General features: G+C 43.2%; 3 protein-coding genes across 8 annotated transcripts; 2 read left to right on the top strand and 1 right to left on the bottom strand.

Annotated features, from left to right (window-relative positions):
* Nucleotides 1–145: 145 nt before the first annotated feature.
* Nucleotides 146–4,910, top strand: tm4sf18 (transmembrane 4 L six family member 18). The gene is made up of 4 exons (XM_042057933.1): nucleotides 146–616; nucleotides 1,549–1,620; nucleotides 2,629–2,771; nucleotides 4,056–4,910. The coding sequence occupies exons 1-4, from the start codon at nucleotides 440–442 to the stop codon at nucleotides 4,252–4,254; spliced, it is 591 nt and encodes a 196-aa protein (XP_041913867.1). The 5' UTR covers nucleotides 146–439; the 3' UTR covers nucleotides 4,255–4,910.
* A 770-nt stretch (nucleotides 4,911–5,680) lies between these two features.
* LOC121677732 (ceruloplasmin) lies at nucleotides 5,681–13,640 on the top strand. Its single transcript, XM_042056654.1, has 20 exons — nucleotides 5,681–5,864; nucleotides 6,462–6,706; nucleotides 7,101–7,313; nucleotides 7,529–7,702; nucleotides 7,960–8,214; nucleotides 8,424–8,586; nucleotides 8,788–8,927; nucleotides 9,097–9,237; nucleotides 9,348–9,392; nucleotides 9,831–10,045; nucleotides 10,236–10,386; nucleotides 10,602–10,814; nucleotides 11,063–11,270; nucleotides 11,666–11,805; nucleotides 11,913–12,041; nucleotides 12,216–12,322; nucleotides 12,481–12,700; nucleotides 12,891–13,030; nucleotides 13,155–13,314; nucleotides 13,467–13,640. The coding sequence occupies exons 1-20, from the start codon at nucleotides 5,701–5,703 to the stop codon at nucleotides 13,493–13,495; spliced, it is 3,252 nt and encodes a 1,083-aa protein (XP_041912588.1). The 5' UTR covers nucleotides 5,681–5,700; the 3' UTR covers nucleotides 13,496–13,640.
* A 363-nt stretch (nucleotides 13,641–14,003) lies between these two features.
* hps3 (HPS3 biogenesis of lysosomal organelles complex 2 subunit 1) lies at nucleotides 14,004–27,019 on the bottom strand. 6 transcript variants are annotated; one of them, XM_042056656.1, is made up of 19 exons: nucleotides 26,393–27,019; nucleotides 25,656–26,207; nucleotides 25,275–25,449; nucleotides 24,423–24,505; nucleotides 24,094–24,280; nucleotides 23,100–23,181; nucleotides 22,557–22,711; nucleotides 21,930–22,031; nucleotides 21,362–21,409; nucleotides 20,419–20,527; nucleotides 19,837–20,021; nucleotides 18,942–19,119; nucleotides 17,747–17,980; nucleotides 16,992–17,177; nucleotides 16,478–16,672; nucleotides 15,959–16,066; nucleotides 15,246–15,452; nucleotides 14,934–15,024; nucleotides 14,004–14,600 (listed from the first exon to the last, which is right to left on the bottom strand). In XM_042056656.1, the coding sequence occupies exons 1-19, from the start codon at nucleotides 26,607–26,609 to the stop codon at nucleotides 14,473–14,475; spliced, it is 3,222 nt and encodes a 1,073-aa protein (XP_041912590.1). In that variant the 5' UTR covers nucleotides 26,610–27,019; the 3' UTR covers nucleotides 14,004–14,472. The 6 variants fall into 6 exon arrangements, with proteins under 6 accessions (XP_041912590.1, XP_041912589.1, XP_041912592.1 ...); XM_042056655.1 differs by having other exon boundaries at nucleotides 25,641–26,207; nucleotides 26,393–27,018; XM_042056658.1 differs by lacking the exon at nucleotides 21,362–21,409 and having other exon boundaries at nucleotides 26,393–27,018.
* Between the last annotated feature and the right edge of the window lie 800 nt (nucleotides 27,020–27,819).

Genomic DNA, 27,819 nt, shown 5'->3' with positions numbered 1-27,819 from the left:
TGGGGATTCATCCTCTCTGCTTGAATGCTTCCTCTCTTTTACTCAACCCTCCCTAAAGCCCCCCTTTTCTGCCTCTCTCGTGTTCCTCTCTCTCTCTTTCCCTCCCTCCCTCTCTCTTTCTCAATCCTGTGGTCCCCACCCTTCTCTCCTCTCTGTGGAAAGAGTCACACTGGAGCCTCTCACCCCTCTTCCGCCTGTGGGGGTCACTCTGGCCAGAATGGAACCTGTTGCGTCATATCCCTAGTCCCTCAGTCTGAGACCCAGGAGGTGGAGGGTCCACTTAAAAACCTAGCACACTCTCCTCTGCCCTCGCAGTTTCCTTCCTGGATTACAGCAGTGGACAGACCCTGGGAGGGCCCTTTCTTCTCTCCTCTCCTCTCCTTCTTTCTTCTCTCCTCTCACTCGCTCTCGCTCTCTCTCTTCGTCGCACTCGAGAGTGATGTGCTCCTTCGGTTTTGCCCGGTCCATGGGCTTCGCGCTCATCCCCTTGGCGATCTGCTGCATTGTGGCCAATATTCTGTTGTTTTTCCCCGGAGGGGCACTCAACTATGTGGAGGAAAAACATATCTCCTTCTACCCGTGGCTCTTCATGGGCGTCGGTGGAGGGGGTGTCGCGGTGAGTGGACAACTGTTTTATCTGTGTTATCACATAGGATAGAATTGGATCTGTGAGTGGTTAGTTTTACTGTGCTGTCTGGACTAGGTTGTCTGGGCTGTTCATTTAGTTCATTGAGAGCATCTTTGAGTATCAGTGACCTTTTCAATGTTTTTTTTTTTAGAGTTTTAGAGAGTCATGTGTTTTCATGTGTTAACCCTGAGGAGACTGTGTCTACTGCCTAGGTCCTTACAAATGATACAATTTCACTTGAATGTGAAGTAAATCTTAATGTCTTAGCTAACTTATCAACATTAACAAATTACTCTCACTTTTCGGTGTGATTATTAAAGGATCTACCTTGATAGTTCTCTATGAACTTTTTCCAACTTTAAATAATATTGTAAATGTGTAAACCTCGCACATATGTGTATAATATGACAAAGAGTCATATTTTTCAAGAAAAGAAACAGTTGACCCAGGATTCTTGGTATTTGACCATAACATTGTGTTGAAGGGCCCTGAAGATAGTGGAAACACTAGCTAGCATGATAGTGTCTCATGACACTGGTGTCACAGAGAGAGGATGTTTGTGATGGATGTGTTTCCTTTGGATGAGATCATAAACTGAGCTGTTAGTGTGAGTTTCTAAGTGGGAAGGACTGTGACCTAAACATCCTCTCTCTCTCTCTGCCTCCCCTCCCCTCTATTTCTCTCTCTCTCTCTGCCTCCCCTCCCCTCTATTTCTCTTTCTGTGTCTGCCTTTCCATGCTTCTTTTTTCTGCGTTTTTGTCTTTCACCCTTGTGATGTCTTCCTGTTTTCCATTGTTTCTCTTCCTTTCGCCTCCCATCTGCCTTTCCCTCCCTCCCTCTCTCTCTCTATCTTTCTCTCTCTCTCTCTCTCTCTCTCTCTCTCTCTCTCTCTATCTTTCTCTCTCTCTCTCTCTCTGTAGGTCTTCCTGCCTGCAGCTGTATTCCTGAGCATGGGGAAATGTGCTGCCAGCTGTGTCACTGAGAGCTGTGCTGTGAGTAGTAGTTATTTACTTCAGTGTGTGTGTGTGTGTGTGTGTGTGTGTGTGTGTGTGTGTGTGTGTGTGTGTGTGTGTGTGTGTGTGTGTGTGTGTATGTGGGTGTGTGGGTGTGTGTGAATGTGTTTCTGTGTCTATGTCTGTGTGTGTGCCTCTCTCTATGTGGATGGGTGTCTGTTTATTGAGCAGGCACTTTAAACTGAAGTTGAACAACCACTGGAACCTTACAGTATCTATCCAGTCCCCGCGTCATGGGGGGCAATGAGGGGCCTGGCCCGTCCTGGAAGTTACCTGAATGAGCTGGGCTGCACCAACCATCCCCACTTCCGAGACCCTACTGTTCTGCATACAATTCCACCATAGTCCCTGAACAAAAATCCATCTCCATTAGCATCTCAGTTCTAAACATACATTCGAGTCTCTCTCGCCTTCTCTCTCCATCCTTGCGCACAGGCCACATCATTATACAATATTAGGTAATGTAGCTTAGATACAGTTAAGTTACATGGGTGCATTGTAGGCAAGAATAGATATTGGAGACAAGTAGGGTCTAGACATTGAAGCCCCAGTGTCTATTAATGGCCTGTCTTAAACTAACATGATCAATTAAAGTTCCCGCAACAGTGAACAGTGGATCAATTTGTGTTCCCCTTGAAAAAATATAATGCCCGTCCATTATCAGCATTATAGTTGGCCCCACAAGACTTCCTTTTTAACATTCCATATGTTATCTTAATGCAGAGGAAGTAGATTGGGAACCACATAGAATGTTCAAGCATTGTTTTTGTTTTTATTAGGGTCTATCCCCAGTTAGATCCTCCATCTAACCCTCTCACACGACCCAGCCTCTCTGGTGAAGAAACCTCAGCTGCACAAGGCTACACAGGACTGTGCAGGGCTACACAGGCCACCCGTAGGCCTCCTGCGTCTTGCAACCTGGGGCCTGCGTTGATCCCAGCTGATCCCGACTGACCTCCGCTCTGCTTTTGTTTTCTCGTGACACAGATGTGCGGCTCAGTGCTGGCCTCGCTCGTCGGATTGGCTGGCTCGGGATATTGCTTTGTGGTGTCGGCCTTGGCTTTGCTCACGGGCCCCCACTGCTTCACCAACCTGGGATGGTTGTACCCTTTTGAGAAAGACAATGGAAGGTATGTGTGCTCAGCGCTCAGAGGGCATCTATTTTATAATCGGCTATTCTTGGGGCACATTGCAAGATATTTTTGTATATCGAGAGAATGTGCTCTCATTTTACTAAATCGTGGTCTCATTTTATTAGATTGTGTGCATAAAACGTTTGCGATCAAAATGAGAGCACAATTTAGTAAATTGTGCGGACAATTTAGTAAATCATATACACATTTTTATTTTATTTTATTAAATTCATTTTAATTTTTACAAAAAATTTAAATTAGAGCACAATTTAGTAAAATGTGTGCATGATTTAAGTATAAGTAAGTATATGTACTCTTTTGATCCCGTGGTCTCTGCATTTATCTCAATCCGTGAATTAGTGAAACACACTCAGCACACAGTGAACACACAATAAGGTGAAGCACACACTAAACCCATCGCAGTGAGCTGCCTGCAACAACAGTGGCGCTCGGGGAGCAGTGAGGGGCTAGGTGCCTTGCTCAAGGGCACTTCAGCCGGTCGGGTCGGGGTTCAAAGTCCGAAGCGCTAACCAGTAGGCCACAGCTGCCCATATTCATGATTCAGTAAAATATGCACACAATTTACTAAATTGAGAGCACAGTCTAGTAAAATGAGAGCACGATTTAGTAAATCGTGCGGACAATTTAGTAAATCATACACACATTTTTTTTATTTTTTTTATTAAATTCATTTTAATTTTTACAAAAAATTTAAATTAGAGCACAATTTAGTAAAATGTGTGCATGATTTAAGTATAAGTAAGTATATATACTCTTTTGATCCCGTGGTCTCTGCATTTATCTCAATCCGTGAATTAGTGAAACACACTCAGCAGACAGTGAACACACAATAAGGTGAAGCACACACTAAACCCGTCGCAGTGAGCTGCCTGCAACAACAGTGGCGCTCGGGGAGCAGTGAGGGGCTAGGTGCCTTGCTCAAGGGCACTTCAGCCGTGCCTACTGGTCGGGGTTCGAAGTCCGAAGGGCTAACCAGTAGGCCACAGCTGCCCATATTCATGATTCAGTAAAATATGCACACAAATTGAGAGCACAGTCTAGTAAAATGAGAGCACGATTTAGCAAAATTAGTTCATATTCTCTGGTTATACACAAAAAAATATTGTGCAATGACACCTCTGGGATTCTGTACATATTTTAAATTGTTCACATTAAATACCGTGTGTGTGTGTGTGTGTGTGTGTGTGTGTGTGTGTGTGTGTGTGTGTGTGTGTGTATGTTTGTGTGTGCTTATGTGTGTGATTGTCCTTTCCTGCACAGCTACTTGCTCAACAGGGATACTTGGACTATGTGCATCCAGCCTGCAAACATTGTGGAATGGGATGTCACTCTGCTATCCATCCTGCTGGGTCTTAGTGTCCTGGAGTTCATCATCTTGTTTCTGCAGCTGGTGAACGGGGTGGTGAACGCTGTGTGCCGACCCTGTTGCTACAAGCAAGAGTACAGCCTCAACGCCTGAGCAAAGGTCTGAGCTTAATCCACCGCCCTCTGAGACAGCCGTGGTCTCCGAGGAGGTGGAGGCCGTGGGGGATCCATACGATTTAATGAGCCACTCTTCTCTGTTCCTCAGAGTTCTCCTGTAAGCTTATGATCCATAGTTCTTATCCCAGCTGTTTCTTGGACTTTTGGATCCCCCTACCCCCCAACACAGATGAACTTGCCAACATCAAGGCCAAATGCAAATGAGATGTATATGGATGACTTCTCAATAATTATCAGCCTCTTACACAGTCATCCCCTTCCGGTTTGAGAGAGGGGTGGTATTTTTTCGGTATTCACTCCAATTCATTTTATTAGGAATTAATGTAGACGTCTTTCTGAATGAATGTCATGGAGATGCTGTTTTCTGAATGAATGTCATGGAAATGCTGTTTTCCCCCCAGGGCAAACTGAAGCATATTTATCTTGTGATATCCACAGATCATTTTATCCAAGCAAGTCTTTTTTGTAAGATATTCTGTTTGTTTTGTATTCTTGTTTCTCATTTTTAAAGTCAAAAAATGTATTGTAACTTATTTTTTAAATTTTGATGTTAGATATCATGTTGAAATGTACAATATTTTTATAATGTTTATGCTGTCCAATTAAATAAATATTTTCAGTCTTTACATACAATTCAAATGATGAACCTTCAACTTTGAATTCCAGCAACCTACTAAATAGATTTGCCTACAACTAACAAAATAGTTAAAAAAGTAAAAAATTACACAAATTCTTACTTGCCTTTTTATGTCAAACTGACTTCGAGTTTAAAAAAGTCTGTGTTTTCAAACAATTTCCCAGCATGAGGCAAAATCAATGCGGTTTTGGAATGTCTCATCTTACACAACAGGCCCAGCTGGCAAAGTGCACAGAGTGTGCTCAGAGTGCAGAGTGACACTTTTAAGAGTAAATAATCAATTTGTTGTTAAGTGTGTTATCTGCTGTTTTGAAAAAATATAACGAAGTCCTTTGTGATGAAGCATTCATTCAAGTATTTCAAACTTTTGAAAACCATCAATTTAAATTGTCTTCAGGCCAACGGTCAATGAAGTGTGATAAAAAAAATAATCAAGCAGCTGCTGTTGAAATATACTAATGAATGCTGAGAATGCTAAGGTTAATGCATCTTTTCTGCCTTGGACTTTGTGACCGCTATTACAGTAATCCATGGTTCACAGGACCATTGTGTGAAGGCTGTGAAAGGTCTTATGTGGGATTGCAACAAGCTTTTGCGTTAGGCAAGGGGGAGCTTTCCAGCAAATAAGGGCTGAAAAGAGGGTCACGGGTTTGACTTTGGCAAAATTTCAGGATCAGGGCGGGGTAGTCTCCAAACACTCGCGCCCCCTCCCCAGCCATTGGTCAGCAGCACGGCCTCTCCACCAATCTATAAAAGTCATGCTCCAGGTGAGAGGATTTTGGCAAAATGGGGAAGCTGGAGTGGACAGCGCTGGTGCTGCTTTTGGGAGTGGGAGTCGTCTCCGTCTCTGGTGCCAGGAGGGATTATTTCATTGGAATTAAAGAGATTCAATGGGATTACGCCCCCACGGGGATTAACCAGATTCAGAACAAAACCATTCAGGAGGACGAGTAAGTTTTTAACAATTACATCTGTAGCCTAATTAGGTTCCAAAGTATGTGCATTGCGCCCATATATGCTTTCTGGTAGTGTGACATACTTTTCAAATGTATGTAGGTTAAGTCTTGTGGTTTAAATAAAAAAGAATTGTGGCTTAAGAGGGTGGAAGGACCTTAATCTTCATCCTTATCACAAGTTAGGGCAACACCTTGTTTGACAGGACTCTTATGAAAGTGTCACCCATGGCACAACTCTTGTCACACTTTAGAGTTGGTTATACTGATTGACCTATAATCTGACCCATGGCGAAGTCAAGTGGGCCATCTGACAATAATGTCTGCATGTGGCTGTGATTGAAAGAGTTACTGTTAGAGTTATATCAGAAGTAAATGGGGTAGAAGTGTTATGAATTCCAGTGAGTTTCTGTCACCAAGACTGATAGTAAATAATCACTGGGACATCTTGAGGAAACCTCGAGACATTGGAGTCACTTCACAAAAGTCATTATCTTTATCACCTGCCTACTATATCTGTTGTATGCCAGTCTGTCACATTGCTAACTTGCAATAACCGTTCCTGCTCTCTTCTCAAATTTTTTAATCCTTCAGAAATGTGCGCAAGTACCTGGAGAAGGGGGAGACGCGGATCGGGCGCACCTACAAGAAAGCTGTGTACTTTCAGTATACTGATGCCACCTACAGGCAGGAGATTGAGAAGCCCAAGTTTCTTGGGTTCATGGGTCCCCTGATCAGCGCGGAGGAGGAGGACGTGGTCTATGTTCACCTGAAGAACATGGCCACCAGGACCTACTCTATACACCCACATGGCTTCGCTTATAACAAAACCAGCGAAGGTGTGTGACTCGGGGTCACGGCTATCCTAGCCAGCAGGGGTCACAGACTTTCAATCTTTTTTCACATGATTTCTGAGAATCTGTCATCTGAGAATATGGATATATGATATGTAATGATACACAGCTATGCACATATAACATATAATATGAAGAAAAAATATAGTTTATGTAAGGTTTGATATTTACCCATGACCCAGAGCTGTAAACAGTCACAGGTCATGTTCTTATGTACAAAACAAACACAAGAAAAAGAGAAGTATAATACATACAGTACATAGGGGCATATTCATATATATATATGCAAAAATACAATCACATGTATATTGTATGAATGCAAATTCCGTCTTAACATTCCCCTTCCACTTAAAGAAAAAAAATGCCATTTTTGCCCCAGGTGCCCTGTACCCAGATACCACTGGCGTAAGTGAGAAGGCTGATGATGGAATAGCGCCAGGGAAATCCTACACCTACATCTGGACCCTGGACCCCTCTCATGCCCCCGGCAAAGATGACACCAACTGTCTGACGCGTGTCTACCACTCTCACACCAGCGCCCCCAAGGATATTGCCTCAGGGCTCCTAGGACCCATCGTCATTTGTAAAAAGGGTACAGCCAGTTTGAAATAAATCCACTTTTAAACTATAAAAAACAATAGGGATCTTATAAGTACAACAACATGAACCCCAGTAAAGTCTTCATTTTGCAGTGTTAGAAAATAACACAGCCTTATATTGAAATGATCGATTTTAAAAAGTTAAATACTAAATTCAGATTACATATTACTATGCCTGTGATATTTAGGTATATACATTCTGCCTCAGGTACTCTGGATGTCCACGGTGATAAGAATGCAGATTATCTGTATACATTAATGTTTACTGTCTCTGATGAAAACTTGAGCTGGTACCTGGATGACAATATAAAGACCTACTGCACAGCCACAACCAAAGTCAACAAGGATGATGAGGAATTCCAAGACAGCAATAGAAAACCCTGTAAGGCCACTTCATAAAAACACATGCACTTCATGTCAATTGTCTGTAACAATTGATAACAATTAATATCACAGCAGATCACAATGTCAATGTTACATTTGATACATAGTTCTAATTCCTACAAAACAATACCTTGTGAAGTATGGTGCTATTGTACATTTCTCTTATATTTGTGCATTGAATCCATAATTAACATTGTTGCCAGTACGTTTGCCCTGAAATCGGCCCAAACATCATAATGCTCTTTCCGTGTCCAGCGATTAACGGCTACATGTTTGGCAACCTGCCGGGCCTCAGCATGTGCATGGGCAACAAGATCCACTGGCACCTTCTGGGCATGGGCAACGAGATGGACGTCCACTCCATCCACTTCCACGGCCAGGTACTGACCCACCTTGGCCACCACGTGGACACCATCAGCCTCTTCCCAGCATCCTTTGTGAACGTGATCATGGAGGCAGACAACCCTGGACAGTGGCTGATGGGCAATGAAGTCAATGACTATGGAAAAGGTAGGTACTCTATCGTTGTGAAGAGTGGCATGTCCACGTCTCAAATATGTACAGTATAACGGACATTCAAAAATCAGGCAAGATATGGACTTTAGATGGGATGGAACACTGTTTCCATTCCCCCCCCCCCAAATGTCCTATTTCAATTCTTTATTTAAAGAGAAAACAACACATGTATAACTTCCATCCCGTAATATTTCTATTCGCAGAGGGCATGCAAGCCATTTTTGAGATTAAAAAATGCTTCCCTGAAGTTCACAAGCCCAGACCTCATGGTGACACTCGGCAGTACTATATAGCTGCTGAGGAGTCCATCTGGGACTACGGGCCCACACAGAAAACCCAGGATGGGTCACCTCTCAGGACAGATGAGTATGTCATGTTTAGTGATGCACAACTACTATTAATAGCGCTTTGGGTACCTCTAAAAATGCTTTACAAATGTAACATATTGTTGTTGAATACTTATGCCATAAAAACAACATTCTATTGAAAAATATAATTTCATAAACATCCTACAAGAGTCAAATATTTAATGAACAGCACTCTCTAAACAATTGCAATTACTTCCAGTGATGCTGGAACCTTCTTTGAGACTGCTAATAACCGTATCGGAGGGAAATACAAAAAAGTGAGATATGTGGAATACACAGATGACAAGTTTACAAAACAAAAGGAGAGAACTGAGCAGGAGCAGCATCTAGGAATCCTTGGTAAAATTGCTACTTTCATAATGGTCTTTCCATTTCCCATTTTAGTTACTCTTTTTTATTTGTTTTTTTGTTCAGCTGTTATGCCACACTGAGAAGTAACTGAATGATGAGTAAGTAAATCATTGAAATAAATCATGAACAAAAACAAACCCATTATTCATGTTTTCAGGCCCTGTGATCAGAGCAGAGGAGGAAGACACTATTAAGGTAACATTCAAAAACAAAGCGTCCCGGCCGTACACCATCCAACCCCATGGGGTCCAGTATGAGATACAGGAGGATGGCACACTCTACCACAACGTTCTGGAAGGTAAAAAAGGACTACTAAAGGCAAACAATGCAAAACAATTAAAAAGGAATTCATTCATTACAATAGAAGTGAATGCATTACTGGATTTCTGCTGTTTATCATCCTGACAGAGTCATACACTGCCAAAAAGCTACGTGAAATCAAGAAACTGCCAAGTAAGTTCAACACATTGCATGGATCATTTCTGGACTTGGTGTTCCACAAGTTATATAACCTTGTTTATGTAAGCAAATTGGGGATTTCTAGTATTGTAAAAACAAACAAATGTAGGTTCAAAGTCCCCATCAGTTCATTGTCCTTTTAGATGATGTGAGCCTGACGTGGACCTGATTTTTTTCAATGATACTGCCATCTAGTGGTGCAGCACCCTGACAGAGCAGGACATAAAACTAAAAACAGAGTTGCATATGCAGCGTTGCAGTATGACTATGTCATTTTAAAATTATATATCATCTGACAGCATATGAAAACATATTGCAATGTCCCTTATACTTTCAGAGCATGATCGTGCGCACTTAACGCTAACAAGCTATTACATATACAACAAGTTGTAACTCAGTATACCTTGTTCACCTATCTTCCTTTCTCCTTAGGAATTGTGACACCTCCCCCTGCAGCCATGGTCCGCCCAGGCAGCACCTACACATACACCTGGGTTATCCCCAAAGGTGCGGGACCCACTGGCGACGATGCCGACTGTATTAATTACCTGTACTACTCAGCAGTAGATCCAGTCAAAGACACCAACTCTGGCCTGGTGGGGCCTCTGCTAGTATGCAAACACAAAGCCCTCAAGTCTGGAAAACAGGTGAAATATGTAAACTAATATTCAAGATGGCTAACCATGTTTGTCGTCTTTTGTTATCTATTGTGTGATTTTGCTTCACCAACATACACACTAATGATATAGAGGGTTTATTCAGTATGCTATATGTGCATTAATCCCCAAAGCTACATTCTGAAATGTTAATTCGCTGTTTCAACCTCTTACATTCCAGAAAAATGTTGATAAAGAGTTCCACTTATTGGCCAGCATCTTCGACGAGAATTTGAGCTGGTATTTGGATGAAAACATCAAACTATTCTCACAATCTCCCAATACTGTCAAAAAACATGATGAAAATTTTGAGGAGTCAAATAAAATGCACTGTGAGTTCTTTTCCACAGTAAAACATCAATTTTCTAAATATTTATCACATTTCCTTAATATAACTTATACTCAGTCATTGAATGCCCACATAAAAATATTGCCTACTTATTGACTTTCGATAAACACTCATCTAAGAGGAGATTACTTACTTTACACATTCCTTAAATGTCAAAATAGAAAAATTACTTATACTTTCTTGATCCTACTTCAACAGCCATCAATGGGTATTTGTATGGTAACCTGCCAGGACTGACCATGTGCAAAGGAGACAAGGTGTCGTGGCATCTCTCTGGCCTGGGCTCATCATCTGACATCCACGGCCTCTATTTCCAGGGCAACCGGTTCATCTACAGAGGCAGCAGGAGAGACGTCCTCAACGTCTTCCCCCACATCTCACACACAGTTATGATGGAGCCAGACAGCATGGGTAATGGCAGCATCTTGATTGTTGATTGGTTGTGTATTTGAGCTATACTAATTGCCTGTGGCATTTTCTGTAAATTTGCTTTGTGGTACTCTTGTAAGGTAATTTGCTTTGTGGTACTCTTGTAAGAAAATGAAATATGAAATCCTACAGTATGTGTATTTGCACCACTGTGTGTGTGTATGTGTGTGTGATGATGATGATGATGATGTGCATGAGTATATTTATGAGTCCATGTAAAATAACTACAGGAAAGTTTGAGGTGGTGTGTAAGACGGCTGACCATTACAAAGCCGGTATGAGAGCCAACTACGTGGTGGAAAAGTGCAGCATCTGGAACCGGCAGTCGGAGCTAATGATGCAACAGTCGAAATACTACATTGCTGCTGTGGAGGTGGACTGGGACTACTCTCCCAGCCGCACCTGGGAGGGAGAGCTTTACAAGGGACTCCAGAACAGGTACGGAGCCTCTGCTGGTGAAACATATGAAGGAACAGACAGGCAGAAATTGAAAGGCGTGATGAAAATATTATAGAAGAGGATTGTAATATTTAGTATCATCATATTCAGTATCGTACTGCATAGTCTCAGATGTCAAGGATTGATCTCTTCTTGAAAATCTAATGTATACCTCTTCCAAAAAACACTTCAGTCAGTTTAAACCTAAATCACTTAAATGTTATTTTCAACATGTAGAATAATCATTAATTTTATGTTATGGTACTGTATACTCAGTTTATTAGTTTCTCTGAAGACTGAATACTGATTTTACAACAGGAATGGTTATGTGGTATAGATGCTAACAGCCTGTCAGTTGCATATATAGCTGAAGGCAATTGATGTCTTTTCAACAGCCCAGGCAATGCTTTCCTGGGCAAAGAAGCAGGATTTATCGGCTCCAAGTACAAGAAGGTTGTGTACAAGGAGTACACTGATGACAAATTCACCAAGTTGAAAGAGAGAGCTGCTGATGAAGAACACCTAGGAATTCTTGGTAAATTCTGGCTTCAGAGATGTGTTATGTTATCAATGAAGATAGGACATTTCATCTTATGTTAAGTAGTACTTCAGTGGAGTGTTTTCTCTCATGGTTGATCTAAGGCCCTATGATTCATGGCAACGTCGGGGAGAAGGTGAAGGTCGTGTTTAAGAACATGGCCAGAAGACCCTATTCTATACATGCACATGGAGTGAAGACTGACAGTCCTGATGTTGTTGCAACTAAACCAGGTGAGATAACCTTGAACTACTATATAACAAAGTATGAATAGGTTACTAACAACCCACTACAAACGTTATTGTGTGCGAATTTCCTTACAGACATATTCCAATTTGTGTACATCATAACAGCAGTAATTTGATTGACCTATTCAGTCACATTAAGGAATACTTGTGTTGTTCTAGGTGAGACAAACACATACACCTGGTACATCCCAAATACAGCTGGGCCCACCAAAGAACAGGAGGAGTGCAGCGTTGGGGCTTATTACTCCACCGTAGATGTAAACAAGGTGAACTTTATTTGGACCCCATTGACTCATTATGACAAATACTAAATTTCATGTTTTCTACTTATGAATATTGCAGACTATTGTCAAGCTGACAGTTGACTAGCTCACATTTTCAGTAAAGACCATGACGATAAATCTGGTGAATTCTTCTACCCCAGGATATGTACAGTGGGCTGATTGGACCCCTGGTGATATGTAGACGTAGCTGGTTGAGGAAGCTGGGCTTGAAGAAAGAGATTGAGGAGTTTGCCCTGCTCTTTATGGTGTGGGATGAGAATGAGTCCTGGTACCTGGAGGACAACATTAAAGCATATGTGAAAAGCCCCAGCGCCAAACTGAAAGACAACGAGGATTTCATTGAGAGCAACAAAATGCACGGTGGGTGAAATGTTAACACCACTACCATACTGGGACCTTAGTTCAACTCTGCATAGCATAATATAGAGGTCAATAAAATAACAGATTTTTTATTTTACAGAACTTTTAAAGATTTAAGTTTTAACTGATAAACTATAAACGGTTAGATTCTAAGTAAAACTGCTTTTGTGTCACTATCATTTCCTTGCAGGGATCAATGGATTAGTCTACGGTAACCTGAAAGGCCTCGACATGGAGGTGGGAGACAAAGTGTACTGGTACCTTATGGGTATGGGCAACGAGGTGGACATCCACACAGCTCATTTCCATGGCCATAGCTTTGATTATAAGGTACAATAAAATCAAACAAAAGCACGATAATGTGATAAGTCTCGTAGACTTCCCAAGACTCGCTTTGCACACGAGTCTCAGAGATCAACACCAATGATTTTGAGCCCTCTAACTCCTTCCATAGCTGAGCGGCACCCACCGCACAGATGTCTTTGAGCTGTTCCCTGGCACCTTCCAGACGGTAGACATGAGGCCAAAGTACCCGGGCACGTGGATTCTGCACTGCCATGTTACAGATCACATCATGGCTGGCATGGAGACCACCTACACGGTTAAGGAGAAGGGTGAGTCTGGGAAATGTAGTTTTACTGACCAGGGTCATGGGCTGGGCTTTCAACTCTCTTATGAACTGCTCAGTAATGCAAGTAATATAATTTTAGACAAAGTTGACTATTTTTTTGGTGCTAACTATTGTCACTGCCTTTTTTGTCTACAGAGAAGAAGAAGGGAATATTTGGGCGCTAATGCAGAAACTCCACACAAATGTCACCTACGTACAGTACACTGCTTATAGATTTTGTTCACTGCTACACAAGATTTTACTTGCTCACTTTCTACATATACATGACTGTAAATAAACGTGGGATCTTCTCCTGTATATTTTCATCAACTTGAGTAATATTTTTTCCAAGATCAAAGATACAGCGCTGTATGAAATTGCACATATGGTGTCATGAGTGATTATCTCAATCTCCAGGTGTGCTGAGGTCAATGCGTCAGTTGACTTGTTTAAGGAAATTAGAAGAGGAAGTAGAAATTCACTGCTATACAAGATTTCACTTGCTCACCTTCTAAATAAACATAAGTTGACTTGTTTGGGGAAGTGATAATTCTACATAAGTATTTATGGCATTCTTCCTTTACTGCAACACACATTACATGTCTCGATCTTTTGAACATGAATTGCTTAAAAAAGCCTCACACATCTCAGATATTTTATGGCAACCTAAGCAAATAAATATCAACACACATCCACTTTTAAATTTTAATTAAGGCATTAAAAAATAAGGAAATTGAAGATTGTCAAAGTTAAATACAAGTTGAATACAGTTTTAAATAAGTCTGGGAACAAGAAGTTAGAGAAGACCCACTCCAAACAGCATTAGCAACTTCATCCAGTTTTTTATACAATTGCTTTCCAACATACATTACTTATCTGACAACCACACGTAACCATAAATTAATCCAGTGTAACACTGCCCCCTCCCCCCACACACACACTCCCTGACAATAACACCTCAAGTTCTGTAAACCTTATACTGAAGCATGTACCTTATATAGGGTATCAGTAAGCAGCATAACAACCACAGCATCTCTGTGGACTGATTGTCTAAAGGCTTGTACTGTAGTGTTTAGTGTTTTGGTATCAGCGACTGGCACTGAGCGGTACAGACACAGCAAGCTGTTGTCCTGTCATGGAGGATGTGACTGTCTGGGACACCTCATGTCATCAGGTTCCTCTGGCTACACTCCAGCAGATGCGGCAGGAAGAATTGCGCTGTACCGTCGTCTGGCAACAGTTCCAGGAATTCCAAGGGATTCAGCTCCATGGCAACCACGACAAGTGTTTCTGTTTTTACCATGGACATTCAAGAAGCAAAATTGACAAAGACCATGTGGAGGACACAGACTAAAAACATAGTTCAAATATATTGACAAGTTTAAACATATAGGCTGACTATGGCCATGTTTAAGCATAAACAACTTCAACATTACGGTCATCACATATGTTGTGGGTTCACATCTAAAGAAAATCACATTCAAATTCACTGGTATACCAATGCACGAAACAAATTCCTCTTCTCTATTCCAGCCAATGACCTATATGACATCCATGTGAAACATTTCAAAACATTCACAATTTATATGAACACATTGAAACACTTCGAGGGGTTCTCTGTACCTTTCAGTGCAGTCAGTAAGATGCTGTTGTCATCTCCTGCTGTTCGGGTTCTCTCACACAGTTCTGGAAACAGCTTCTGCCACCACAGAGCCTGCCAACAACATGGTTCAACATCAGTCAAACTTTCAAGGAGACTCTGGTAAGCTTGACAAATGTGGTCCAAGGTTAACAAATCTTTCAATGGAGAATACAAATAAATGTAAAAAACAGTGGTGCGTTTTACTAATTTCTCACAGCAAATAGAATAACAAGTCAGTCTGTAATATACATGTGGCTGTCAGTAAGGAACTTTTTGAAAGTCAGGAAAGGTACCATTTTGTCGTTCTTTAGCTCGTCTTGGGCAAATGAGATTATGGCCTGTGGGCAACGGTCCAGCAGACGCTCGATGGAGCTCTCGGTGTGGCCGAGCCGGGTGGCGCACAGCACGTGCACGCTCAGCCCTGCGTTGTCGGAGTCAGGCAGCTGCTCCAGCAGAGGAAGGATGGACGAGACATCCAGTGTGGGGCCACACAACAGAGACTACAGGACACAGGAGGGACACAAACAGGAGGGACACCACTGAAAGGTCTGCTAACAAACAAGTCCAAACAGTCACATCTGAACCTCTCCAGTCTCTTAAACACCCTGGAGCTCCCCTTCACATGCATATGTGTGAGCAACTCTGCTACCAAAGTACTCTCTTATACAACAAGCCTCCCTGCCCGATAGTTACTTTCCACTGAAATGCCTCCAATTCTGCCCCTTTGATGGCACTAAAACAATTAAGGGGTAGATATCACACTTGGTCATTGTGCCTAATTCCACTATGTGTTAAGGCACTATCAGATTTCTTTCTGCACATTGGTAACATGGGTAAACTAGAAAGAGAATTTAATGGTGCACAACTGACTTCTGAACAAGTCTGAAGTGTCATCGTGTTAAAGCTATGAAACATGGTCTAAAACATCCTTACCAAAGTACCCCTCTCTCACACTGCTCGGCTAAAAGTTGAAGTGTGCTGATGGACAGTAGGTTTGCATGATCACCTGAAGCTTCTGTAGGTCCTCCTGGTGGCCCTGAGTGCAGCGCAGGTGTGCAGGCGTTAGAATGCCTACCCAGGGGTAGAGCTGACCATAATGGAGACAGGAGTTCATCTAAACTCAACAGACAGATATGGTTAGCTGAATGACAATACTGGCATTGTCAGCATTCCTCTGAGAGGAACCAGTATACCAGTACCAGTATACCCATTACCCAGCATCATATACAAAAAGAATGTGCTCCTCAATCCTCACAGCTAGACAGAAACTGCTCAAATACACAGACGGGTACTGTATGTATGTGCGCAATGCAAGTATGCAGCTGAGGAGCGAAAGAACGTTTGGGTAATTATGGATGGATTCAAGATGTAGATGGATGTTGATACATTTTAGCAGTTGTGTATGACTGCTGCTGTGCATTAGACACGGTTTGGCAGAGGAGGCACAGAGTGCTGTGATATCCCAGGAGCTATACGAAAGTGTGGTGCAAACGACACAATGAAGGAGCTTCAGCGCTTCCCTTACCAGGTCGTCTGCTGTCTTGAGTGGCCTAGCGCTGGGTTGCTGCTGGCGGCTGATGTGGTCGATGTAGACGGACGTGAGGCGGAAGAGCAGCTCCTGGATGACCGCCTCCTGAGAGGAGGCCACCAGCAGGGCCTCCCAGAAGTCCACCAGCAGCTGAGGGTTGCCCGCTGCCTCAGGGGCCTCCTTACACAGCTCCTGGCAAACACACAAAAAAAAACAGTGATGCAAACACTACAATATGTACAGTAAATACTGTTGCAAAAGAGGAATGTCCATTATCCAAGTTGAAAATTACATTAGAAGATTGATATATGATATTGCAATTTCCTGGGTGCAATGTCAATGTACTGCAGTACTTTTCCCATTTTTATATGAAAATAAGACAAACGTCCAGCAATACCCAGTAGTAAGGATTTTGTAAGACTCTTTGGCCACTGCAGTAGAACATGGTAGAAAATAATAAACAATACATCTGCCAAAGCCTAGTTTCATATACGTTTGCAGCGGTGCTCACTTGAAAGAAGAGGTCGGCCTCCTCCAGCTTGACCCTGTTGTTCTCGTGCAGGGCCACGGCGGCTGCCACCAGCAGGCCCTGCTGGGTGAGGTGGAGGTGGCGAGCCAGCGGCGTGGGCACAACGGCCTTCCCCCGGCCTAGCAGCAGCAGCTTGGGCTCCTCGATGAAGCCGTACACCTGCAGCATCTGACGTCAGGGACAGCACACACACACACATGCAGGAAGACCCTTAGCCTCTCATGGAAAAAAGAACATTGTGGTCCTTTGGCACCAAATGTTCTCATTCCCAGTCTGAGTACGAGATCCAAAACAATATGCCTCATCTGAGTGTTTGAAGTGATTCCAAAATCTCAAGAAAGTTCACACAACAGCTGACAGAGATAGCATCTGTTTTTCTCAGACATGACTATATCAGAGACTGTGTAATAGACTACATTAAACAAACATCCCTGTGCACAGCTAATCAACAGGTGCTTGCTGGTAGCAGGAACGTATGAAGATCACAAGTCAACTACCACACATTGCATTACAAGAATTATTTATTGAGTGTGAACCACATATTGCCTGCAAAAACATTTTGTTGGCTCTCAACGAAATAGTATAGCAACTCAATAAAACGTAGTGTAAAGTAATGCAGTGTGTGGTGGTGGTTCATTGTGATCTTCATTAACAGTGTCTTTCTGGGAATCTGTCCTAAGCTGACAGAAGAAAACTAAACACTCATCTTGTGTCCAATGACCTTTTGTACTCCTCACCTCTGCGTGGCGCTCCATCTGCTGTTGGTACAGCTGCATGTCCCCCATGCGCAGCGCCAGGGAGGCCTTGGCTAGGGTGAGCGTGACCGTGGGGGCTCCGACGGCCTCCAGCCGGTCCAGGTGGGCCAGGGTGAAGGCCGGGTCGCTTTTCAGCATGAAGGGGCTGCTGACCACGTGAGGCAGCTGGCCCGGCTCGGCCACACTGAAGATGTCCAGCACAGTGTTGGCAGCCTCCTGAGTATCAAAACAGCAGGACGGACAGAATTCAATTTCAATTTCAATTCAATTTAATTTCACTTATAGAGTGCCAAAACATTACACATGTCTCATGGCGCTTTATAGCCTGGGTGCCATTCCAAACTTAGTCCCGCCCACAACATTTAAGGTCAGGAAGTTCGGTCTGGGATTGCTCCATTGTGGTGGAAGTATGCTCGCCCTAGATCGGGCGGACCAATCAAATCGGGCTTTACGACGATGGACAGGTGAGCAACAGCGCCTGGTCTATCACGTCATCTGAGCACGCTTAGATTAGGCTTATGTTTGAAACAAAAACGCTGTGGCTAGAAGGATACATGGCTTTTAAGACCCCATATGGAAAATGCATATTATTTAATGAGGTTTTATCACTGGAAACGATTATTTCTGAAAACTTTGGCCAAAGTTGAGATGTGGGAAAACTCGTGGTTTCACTTTCATCAAGGGAAAACAGCTCTGTTGCATTGCGACATGTTCCCACGTTCGTTTGAAATCTCTTATTGACCACCTGTTCAAGGGATTTGCGACAGCCTTTCCCAGCATTTTAACATGTTTGTAGCATATCAATGTTCAACAGAATTATTTTTAAAAACGGAGTGGATATAGGCTATCAGTTTTTTTCCTAACAGCCTACCCTACTAGGCCTACGTATCTCTTAGATTTCGCTAATGAGTGTTGTAGGCTAGGAGTTATTGACGGCACTAACTTTTACACTAGCCATGATGGCAGTGCATACGTTTGAAAAAAAATACACCGGTCTTTTAAAACTATTTTTACACTATGCTAACTGAGCACTTCAGTTGTAAACCCGGTGAAGCCAAGACTTAAACCTCTTGCTACCACTTGCATTCTTGTCCATTTTTGTCCATAAGATTGATATGTTCAGCAAGCTCAGACTACGTATGCTTGTGATTGCAGAGGTCTTTCTTCTCTTCCCTACCTCACTGAGCTCCTCCATGTCCTCTTCCTCCAGAGAGTGCCTGAGGAAGAACAGGAAGCCTTTGCCATACTCCGGAGGAGAGTCTGCCGGGCACATGTTCCTCTGTATCACCTCGGTGACTGACAGCCCGGACATTTTGTAGTAAGGCAGCGCCTGGTGGCTGTCCCTCTTGTCAAACCTACGGCCCAAACACATACAGGTCCAAGATGGCAACAGAAAGAAATCCTGGTGCAGACTAATTCTGACCTGTATCCAGACTAATATCACATTTTCAACATACTGTATCAGGCTATCTATTACCCCACGCCCTGGCATATTACACTACATTAATTTATTTAGCTGATGCTTTTAACCATAGTGACTTACAAAAGTCATATGGCATATTTTATAAAATATGTTTACATTTTGTAATAGCTTTCATACTTATGATCTTTAACTATACAGATTATAAACTAAACATCCACATGGTTGTGTAAAATCAGTATACAACCGATTTAAAGAGTACAGAGGTTTAGCACTAGTGTTCAGGAGTATATAAGTATATATACTCTTTTGATCCTGTGAGGGAAATTTGGTCTCTGCATTTATTCCAATCCGTGAATTAGTGAAACACACTCAGCACACAGTGAACACACAGTGAGGTGAAGCACACACTAATCCCGGCGCAGTGAGCTGCCTGCAACAACAGCGGCGCTCAGGGAGCAGTGAGGGGTTAGGTGTGGGAAGGTGTTAGGAAGGTTAGGTGCCTTGCTCAAGGGCACTTCAGCCGTGCCTACTGGTCAGGGTTCGAACCGGCAACCCTCTGGTTACAAGCCCGAAGCGCTAACCAGTAGGCCACGGCTGCCCCATAGTGTTCAGGAGTGTTCAGGAGCCCTGAGCACTCTGAGAACGGTACCTGCTGTAGCAGTCTCCAAGCTGGGCACAGTTCTCCCTGAAGGCCTGCTGGACCTCTGCCCTCTCCGCGGGTTCCACCAGGGGGTCCAGCAGCGAAGCACGCAGCAGCAGGTGAGCCTCGCTCAGCAGGTGGATGCAGCTCAGAGAGAAGGGGTCGGACACCTCATACTTCTTACTGTACTCTACCTGAGTGGACACACACGCACACACACACACACACACACAAAGCATGACCATCATGAACATGCTCCACTCAATCATACAATATACTACCGGTAATCATCATTGATTATTCTCTGTATTTTTTCCTCTCAACACCCATACAGTGAGACTGTGCTAAAGAGTAACAACATAGAAAAAAGAGCTGCATGAGGTTCTTCAAATCAATTTGTTTAGAACCTCCTAACTGGGCAGGCCTGCTATGTCTGCACAGGACTAAATCTGACATTCATACTGTACGATCTTAACAGCAAAATCATATCAATAGTTTTCATCAATGTGCATCACATCTCAAAATAACCAACACTGTGGTGAGTGTGAATATAGCACATTCAAAACTAGACTTGATATCAGACTGCATTACCATCTCTCTGTAGAGCGTGAGACTGGAGACAGTGTTGACCACGTAGAGGTTCCAGCCATGGCCACTCTCACTTGGCTCCTTAGGTTTGGTGATGGAAGTCTTTCTAGAGCTGCAATGGGGGAGACAAGAGAGCGAAAGATGTTTTAGAGCACAGCCTTCCCTTAACACAAACGCTCGAGGAAGAACACCACAGCTTCCACAACTCATAGTCTCAATCTGTTTCGGACAGAAAGACAACAAAATATTAGCCAAAGATTAGTTTTACAATAGTTATTAAGACGGCTAAGATTAGCCAAGCTGTTTTTCCTAATTATGAGTGTGTTTGGGGTGCTAATTAAGATCTACTCAGAGCAAGTCCTGCCATCTAAATCAATTTAGCCAAAGAACTGGCATGTATAACAATATCAAAATCAGATCAAGATCTTGTAATATTTTAGAGAACTACCACTCACCATAACTGCAGACTTAGTTTAACAAGTATGTAAACATGTCAAAAACATACTTTAGATAGATGCAAGATGGAACCATACCTAGTCTGCCTAACTCTTCTTCCCCAACGTTCCAAAATGACATTAGTCATTTAGCACACCAGAAGTCGTCTCCACTGCATTTTTCTATATCTACCTGACTACAGTCTTAAGGGTGCAATGAGCACTTTCCCCAAACAAGACAAGAATGACTTTTCTTCAGCTAGAACCTTCCTTGGATTGCACTGAATAAAACAGCTCATTTGTGGGGGAAATCTAAGGTGCATGACTGGGGTGGTTTAGTAGTGGTTTAAGGTTATTAGTGTCCGTGTGTGTGTATGTGTATGTAGTAGTTAGGGACTCAGGGACAGAGGAATTCAGTTTGCCATTTTAGTTTTGGCTCTCCTTGATGCACACAGCCTGTAGCGCATGCACACACGCACACACACACACACACACAATCGTGGCCTACTGACCTTCCTGCTGCTGATCTCAATGTGTCCATGAGCCAGTTGTGCTTATCACTGCAACCCACAGACACAAGCATTACAACTAAGGAGATCAGAGACTTGATGGCAAATACCATATTAACTGCCTCAGCTATCATCAAGTGCCTTGTTGTCTGTAATAAGGCTCATGTGATACGCCGAGGCAAAGCGGTCAGCCGGGTTTCATTTATGGGCTTTTACTTGTTAGACGGCGCAAGCTTTAATCTCAACTTCCCCTTCCCTCCCCCTTGCTATGAAATTCCCCCTTTCATACAGGGGGAATTTAAGTCACTGTAGAGAAAACCATCACATGACCACAAAGAAACTTTCAACAAAACCACCATACCACAACAGACCACTTGGTGTATTTGTGAGCAGGACACACACTACGGTATTTCACAGCAGGTTAGTCCACACACGGTTAATGGTCCACACGTCCAAAGTGACAGTTAATGGAGAGTTTAAAGGATAAGAATTCCCAAGGAGTCAAGGACGGCGGGAGGGATGGTGGGGGGTGGGGTCACACCATGTGGCACAGTGAAGCCATGAGACTTACAGGAAGGACCTGGATAGGAGGCTCTCCAAAGCGGGGTTGCTGGATGGCTCTATGCCTACCGCTAGCAAAATCCCCGTTAGAGTTTTGTGATCTTTTGATTCGCTAAAACAAGATTTGCAACTGGTTAACCACACGCATACAGAAGAAGATACAGACCACTGAAGGAGAAAGAACACACACAGGAATGTCATCAAATAAATGCTATTCTATTCCTCTAGGAGTTGTCAGAGGAATGTATGAGCCAAAACCCAAATACCGAACACCATTAAAGGTTGTATTAGCGATTGCGGGGTAACGTCACTTCTGTTAATGTTCAAACAAAACGGAGAGCTAGCTTGCTACTCCCTCCCCCTCCTTCCCGTGCAATTGAAACTCCTAAACGCGCATCTCGTCGGTTATTGGTTGGGACACTTTATTTTGCCTTTGAGTGGTTGCCAACACTTGTTGGTAGCAATTGTTTTTGTGTACATATCTCGGAGCCTAGGCTGCCTACAGAGACGCATTTTTTTGACCGCCTGCTTATGGGGCAGGCAGCTAGCGGATCATTAGGAAAGATGATCATTGGGCCTGAAATCGCTGATACAACCTTTAAGTGGGAAAAGCTAACTGAATGTGAGTGTGACCTACAGGCTCTTCCGGGCCGCTCTCTCCATGTCCTCTTTGCTCTCTACGTCCGCTGCGGTCAGAAGGACAATGTGGTTCCTGTCGTGGCAAAGGGCCTTCAGACCGATGAAGAGCTGGATGCGCAATGCACAAACCTCCATGGTGTAGGGAGGACAAGCCTAGACAAACACACACACACAAACAGTCATCCTAACAGCAGTGCAATTCCAATTCAGGCCCTCTAATCTAATCAAGACTGGTAGCAGCACACACATTCAGAAAACACCGCAGCTTCAAAATTTAATTTAGTTCTACTCGCTGGTCTTGGTCTAGTCTGCTGTGGTATGTGCTGCACAAATTCCACAGAATCTGTTATGTGGTGGACACGGGGAGTAATTGACTGGAGATGATTCCAGTTAGAGGTTTTCCACTGGTGACCTAAAATGGTCACCCCCCACCACCCCGCATACACATGAAGTAAACCTGTAGAGGCGAGCTCAACTGCTTGTTGTGGAGGCAACTCAGCTGCCTTATTCTGTCTGGAGCACACTTCCACTGGAGACTCACCTTCACGGTGGTGTCGATGTAGGGGTCCTGAGCCCTGGCAGCCACCGCACTACAGCGCACAGAGAAACACTGAAGGGCATTCCTGAGATTCACAGAGACAGAAAACAACACACACACACACACACACACTTTTTAATACTTACAGCAATACCAATTTAAAGCTCAGTCCGCAATTCAAATCTAATACACTGGCCAGTTCAACAAATTGCTCCACACGCTGCCCTAGTAGTCCGTTCTCTGTGTGTGTAAAGTCTGGTGTTTGTACACAGTCCTAGCTCTCTAAATGGGAAACAAAGTGCATTGCATTGAGTCGTTTACTATTGCAAACTATCAACATCTTGCTCCAGGAGCACAATGCTGTTGGCTCTCAAGATGTGCAAAGACATTCTGTTGTGTGAAGTCAGGATACAGTTGTAATGTAAAAAAACCCTGCAAAGCAAGACACGTAACATAGCACTATGTGTTGAACAGTGCAGTGCCATATCAATACTTTTTATTTCTTCCTACGACAAATATAAAGTGAACTTGCTGTAAAGGCTAATATGTGTTTACCCTTCAATCAAAACGTTTCTTGAGAAGTGACTAGGAAGACAAAAAAGTGAAGGTTAAATCAAATAATAAATTATGTTTTCTAAACCAAGTTCGGGAGGAGCCCATAGGGTTGACTAACAGACATCATTCACCCTACTTCCATTCGTAGGAAATAAAAACCCTCCTTATTGCCCTTTACGTCATGCTGGAGTTGCAAAGCCTCCCACCTCCTCCCCTGCTCCTCCATTTCACTATCAGCTCTAAGCTCTAAATTACCCCTCATCCATAGGGGGTGTTAGCGGACATCACTCACATGTGGCATCCCAGGACCATGGCCAGCTACCACGCCAAACTTGCTATTCTCTGCACTCAGTCTAAGCAATCCAATGGGCGAACTAGTGAAACCTTACCAGTCTGTTTCATTCATTCAAATGTAAAGGATCCATGAGGATCATGGTCTTACTTGGTGATGACATGCAGGAAATGGCTACTGAGCACAGCCTGCTGGGCCTTCTCTGGGTACTGGTAAGACGAGACTAGCTCTGCTGAGCCTGTGATGCTGTACATGTAGCCGGTGTTGGGCAGTGAGAAGAAACAGAACACGCAGGCAGGGTCAGGAGATTTGGCCTCACCAGTGGCTTCCTGGTTACCTGGCCACCATAACCCAGTGAGATAACATGGACAGAGACACAAACGACAGTGAGATAGATGGATAGAAAGACACATGGCTTGATTGATGATTTGACCGATTTGGTCAACTAAGGCAAATGTCAGTGTGTGATAAGTGCTTACTGGTGAACACTGGATAGAGTTGGAGGGAATGCAGACAGGTGTCCTCCACACTGTTGCCTTGGAAGAAATCAGGAGCAAAGCGCCTGCGTGGGTTAAAATAGACATGTTAAAGACCAGGATCCACCATATGCCTAATTAGTTCATTCAATTGAGTCAATCAAAAAAATGTTGTTGCTATTAGGCAGTTATAACTTACTATACATTGATATGCTTAATGTTACTGTATTGTTATACTGGTACTGTTAACTGCTATTCTATTGTTGTCTCAGTGATGACCGTACCAGTGAAATGTCTGGTCTGATCCTGCTTGATAACCCTTGGTGTGACCACTAAGATGAAGCAATTAATGTGACCTAATGGCATAGTAATGAGTATCTTAATAAATATTATTCTTTATTCTTGCACTGTTGGACTTACTTATTTGCACCATCACCATGACACTCACTCTCATAGAGCACCTTACCATGCATACAGAATTACAGGCTCAGTCCCTGCCCTGTCACTACAAGCGCCTCATGCTTGATCATCCTTAAGCACACTATGTGGATATTTGATTTAGTTTATTTAGTATATAAGTTTTTTTTTTTATCTTCTACTGTCTCTATTGTGCAGTGGAGTTTTTATATTTATATACTTATATTACTTTTTTCTGCTGTAAGTGCATGTTGTGTGTGATGTCTGTATGCTACTGAGACCTTGAATTTCCCCTAGGGGATCAATAAAGTATCTATCTATCTATCTATCTATCTATCTATCTATCTCTATCTATATATCTATCTATCTATCTATCTATCTATCTCGGGTGATGCCCATTTATCAAACACATCAATGCTGAAGATCTAGAAGATCTACCTGTATAAGATGTAGGTAACTCCTGTGTCAAAGCCGGCCTCACTCTCCACACCAGTCCACTCCAGAGTAACACATACACCACAGTCCTTGGCCTGCTCCCCAAGCATCTCCTGGTTCTTTGGGAACATATAGAAGTCCTCTGGTTCCAGGTGGCCTGTCACTTCCTTTTTCATTTCTGGGACAAAGGATATGAAACACAAATGAGGCATAAACAATTGTGGTTTGTTCTCACAATTAGCTTGCACAAAATACATTGTTATTTGTCTGAACTATTTCACATATGGACATTTTAAAAATACAATTCTTCAACCAAGGTTTGGTGGATCACCAAAGACATTTGCTATGCCTGAAGTGTAGGGGCATTACCACTGTCACCAATACCAGAGTCGCTGACACTGAGCCTGTCCGTTCTGGAGATCATATCCTTTGGAACCAGGGCATGTAGTTGTAGCTGTTGGGCCATCTCTTCTTCCTCCTTCTGTTGCTGCTCTTTGCCAGGTTGGGGCCTCTGCAGCTGAAAGACCAGCACCTCCAAGTCTGCCTGCATGGCCACATAGCCGGCGCACAGGGCCACCTGCGAGGGCGTCCAGCCTGGGATATGAAGTATGAGGAGACGCTCGAAATCCAGCACAGAGAGACGGTCGTTAAGCGTCTGCCGTCGCAACGTGAATAACACCAAGCTTTTAGCGCAGCCCACTAGGAGGTCACCTGTGAGCGGACAACAGGATACGCAGAGAGGCGGCTCGAATAGCGGAATTTCGATTATCTCCATCTGCTCCTTGGGAATGCCTCGGAGCGACGCAGAACCTCGTAGCAAGTGGCCAAGTAGTCGGACACCTACTCGTGTCTTCTCGACCGCCTGGTATCGCCAATTAGTGTACGCACGGAGATATGTGGCTTTATTTTTTTCCTCGATGGTGACAAGATAGTCTCCTGTAGAACAAGGCAATGAAAAACATCAGCTTACAAGCTTACAAGTTACAAGCAGGCTAAGCTATGAGCACACAAAAATATTATTTGATAAGAAAGAGCTGAGAAGCAGCAAACACCATAGGCTAAGCTTTAAAGTTTGTTTAGCCTTCTATCACAATACACACTTTCATTTTGGATTAGCCTACCTATCTGACTGTGTAATATGCTATGGACTGTTCCCATTGTTGCAAATCGACAGATGAGAGGGCATCCTTCCTCTTGCATCTGGTACGCTTCGATCTTGCATCCTCCAGCTGAGACCACGAAAAGTGCATCTCCGCCGCAACAAACCGGCCCGGGCTCTTGCTCGGTGGGCACAATGTGTTGAGAAGCAAACGGGTGGCAATTATAAACATGAACCATTTTGTATTTTTTAACCGCCTTGCGCACACAAACAAACAGTGTTGCTGGTTAGCCTACATCGTTTTTACGTAGCAAAACAACCGTGTTCTGTCTTTCAGCGCAAAGAGCTTGTACTTTCAGTCAGTCTGATCAATATCACATGTCCGGTCGTCTTGTGATGATCAGGCAGAAAGCGTTGAATACGATTATCCTATCAAGTTCCACCTCCTGCTTAACCAAACATTACAAACGGGATAACGGATAATAGATCACCCAGGCTTTCAGTGAACTTCTGGAATATGATCAGTTAAAAAGAATAGTCAAAGCTCTTCATCCGTAGTTACTCTCCGTCCGATAGGCTACTCAGTTTAGTTAGCCGTTTAGTTCCTGGTTAGAGTACTGCGTCTAAGCGCTTCCCCTGCCCTGTATTCATTGGCTTGTTAGTCTGTCTTGTAGCCTTCTTGACTTTTCATTGGTTACGCTAGTGGTCCTGGTCCTGGTGAATGAATAATTATTTAAATTATATGATTGTATCCATTTGAACAGTTGCAAAGTTATGAAAATAGGTAAAATGTTTTTGTTGGATGTAAGGAAATAAAGGTCTGTTCAAGTCCTATGACTGACCTGCCAAAGAATGTATAGCATACCTCCTCCAACACTCCCGTTTTTCCCGGGTTTCTCCCGTATTTCAAGGTCATCTCCCAGCACCCTCCCGTTTTGTTATCTCTCCCGGAAAACTCCCGTAATTTGCATGGCCATCAAGCTTCATTTTAAAATCATTGATCCATTCAGGTTGCCAGATTGTGTATGAAATACACCATACACATACACACAAGTGATACAAGTGATATACACATATCACTTAGTTTCAATTTCAACCGTTTTGTAATAGGCTAAAACCTGGCAACCCAAAACCCAAATAAGGAAGCGGGTGCCGATTGCGTAGAGTCTCGTCGTAAGCAAGCGGGCTATTTGAATGGCCTACTCCAGAACTAGCTGTTGTGAAATTGTTTAACTGATTAACTGATTAACTGAGATAATTGATTAACACATCACATAAACTGTTATTGAGTGTTGATACACTGAACGTGCCCTCGGAACCAAATCTGACAGCAAGCAGCTTTGGAGTTTTGGAAGTAGGCTGCAGGCAGGCAGCTGGTGGATACATAACTGGCATGCTTAATGTAATGGTAAGGTAAAAGCAACGACCGAAATGCAGTGTTGAAACACG

This window comes from Alosa sapidissima, chromosome 12 (genome assembly GCF_018492685.1).
Source record: "Alosa sapidissima isolate fAloSap1 chromosome 12, fAloSap1.pri, whole genome shotgun sequence".
NCBI classification, from domain to species: Eukaryota; Metazoa; Chordata; class Actinopteri; order Clupeiformes; family Clupeidae; genus Alosa; species Alosa sapidissima.
Note: the sequence above shows the minus strand (reverse complement) of the source record. Positions and strands in the feature narration are given on the sequence as shown.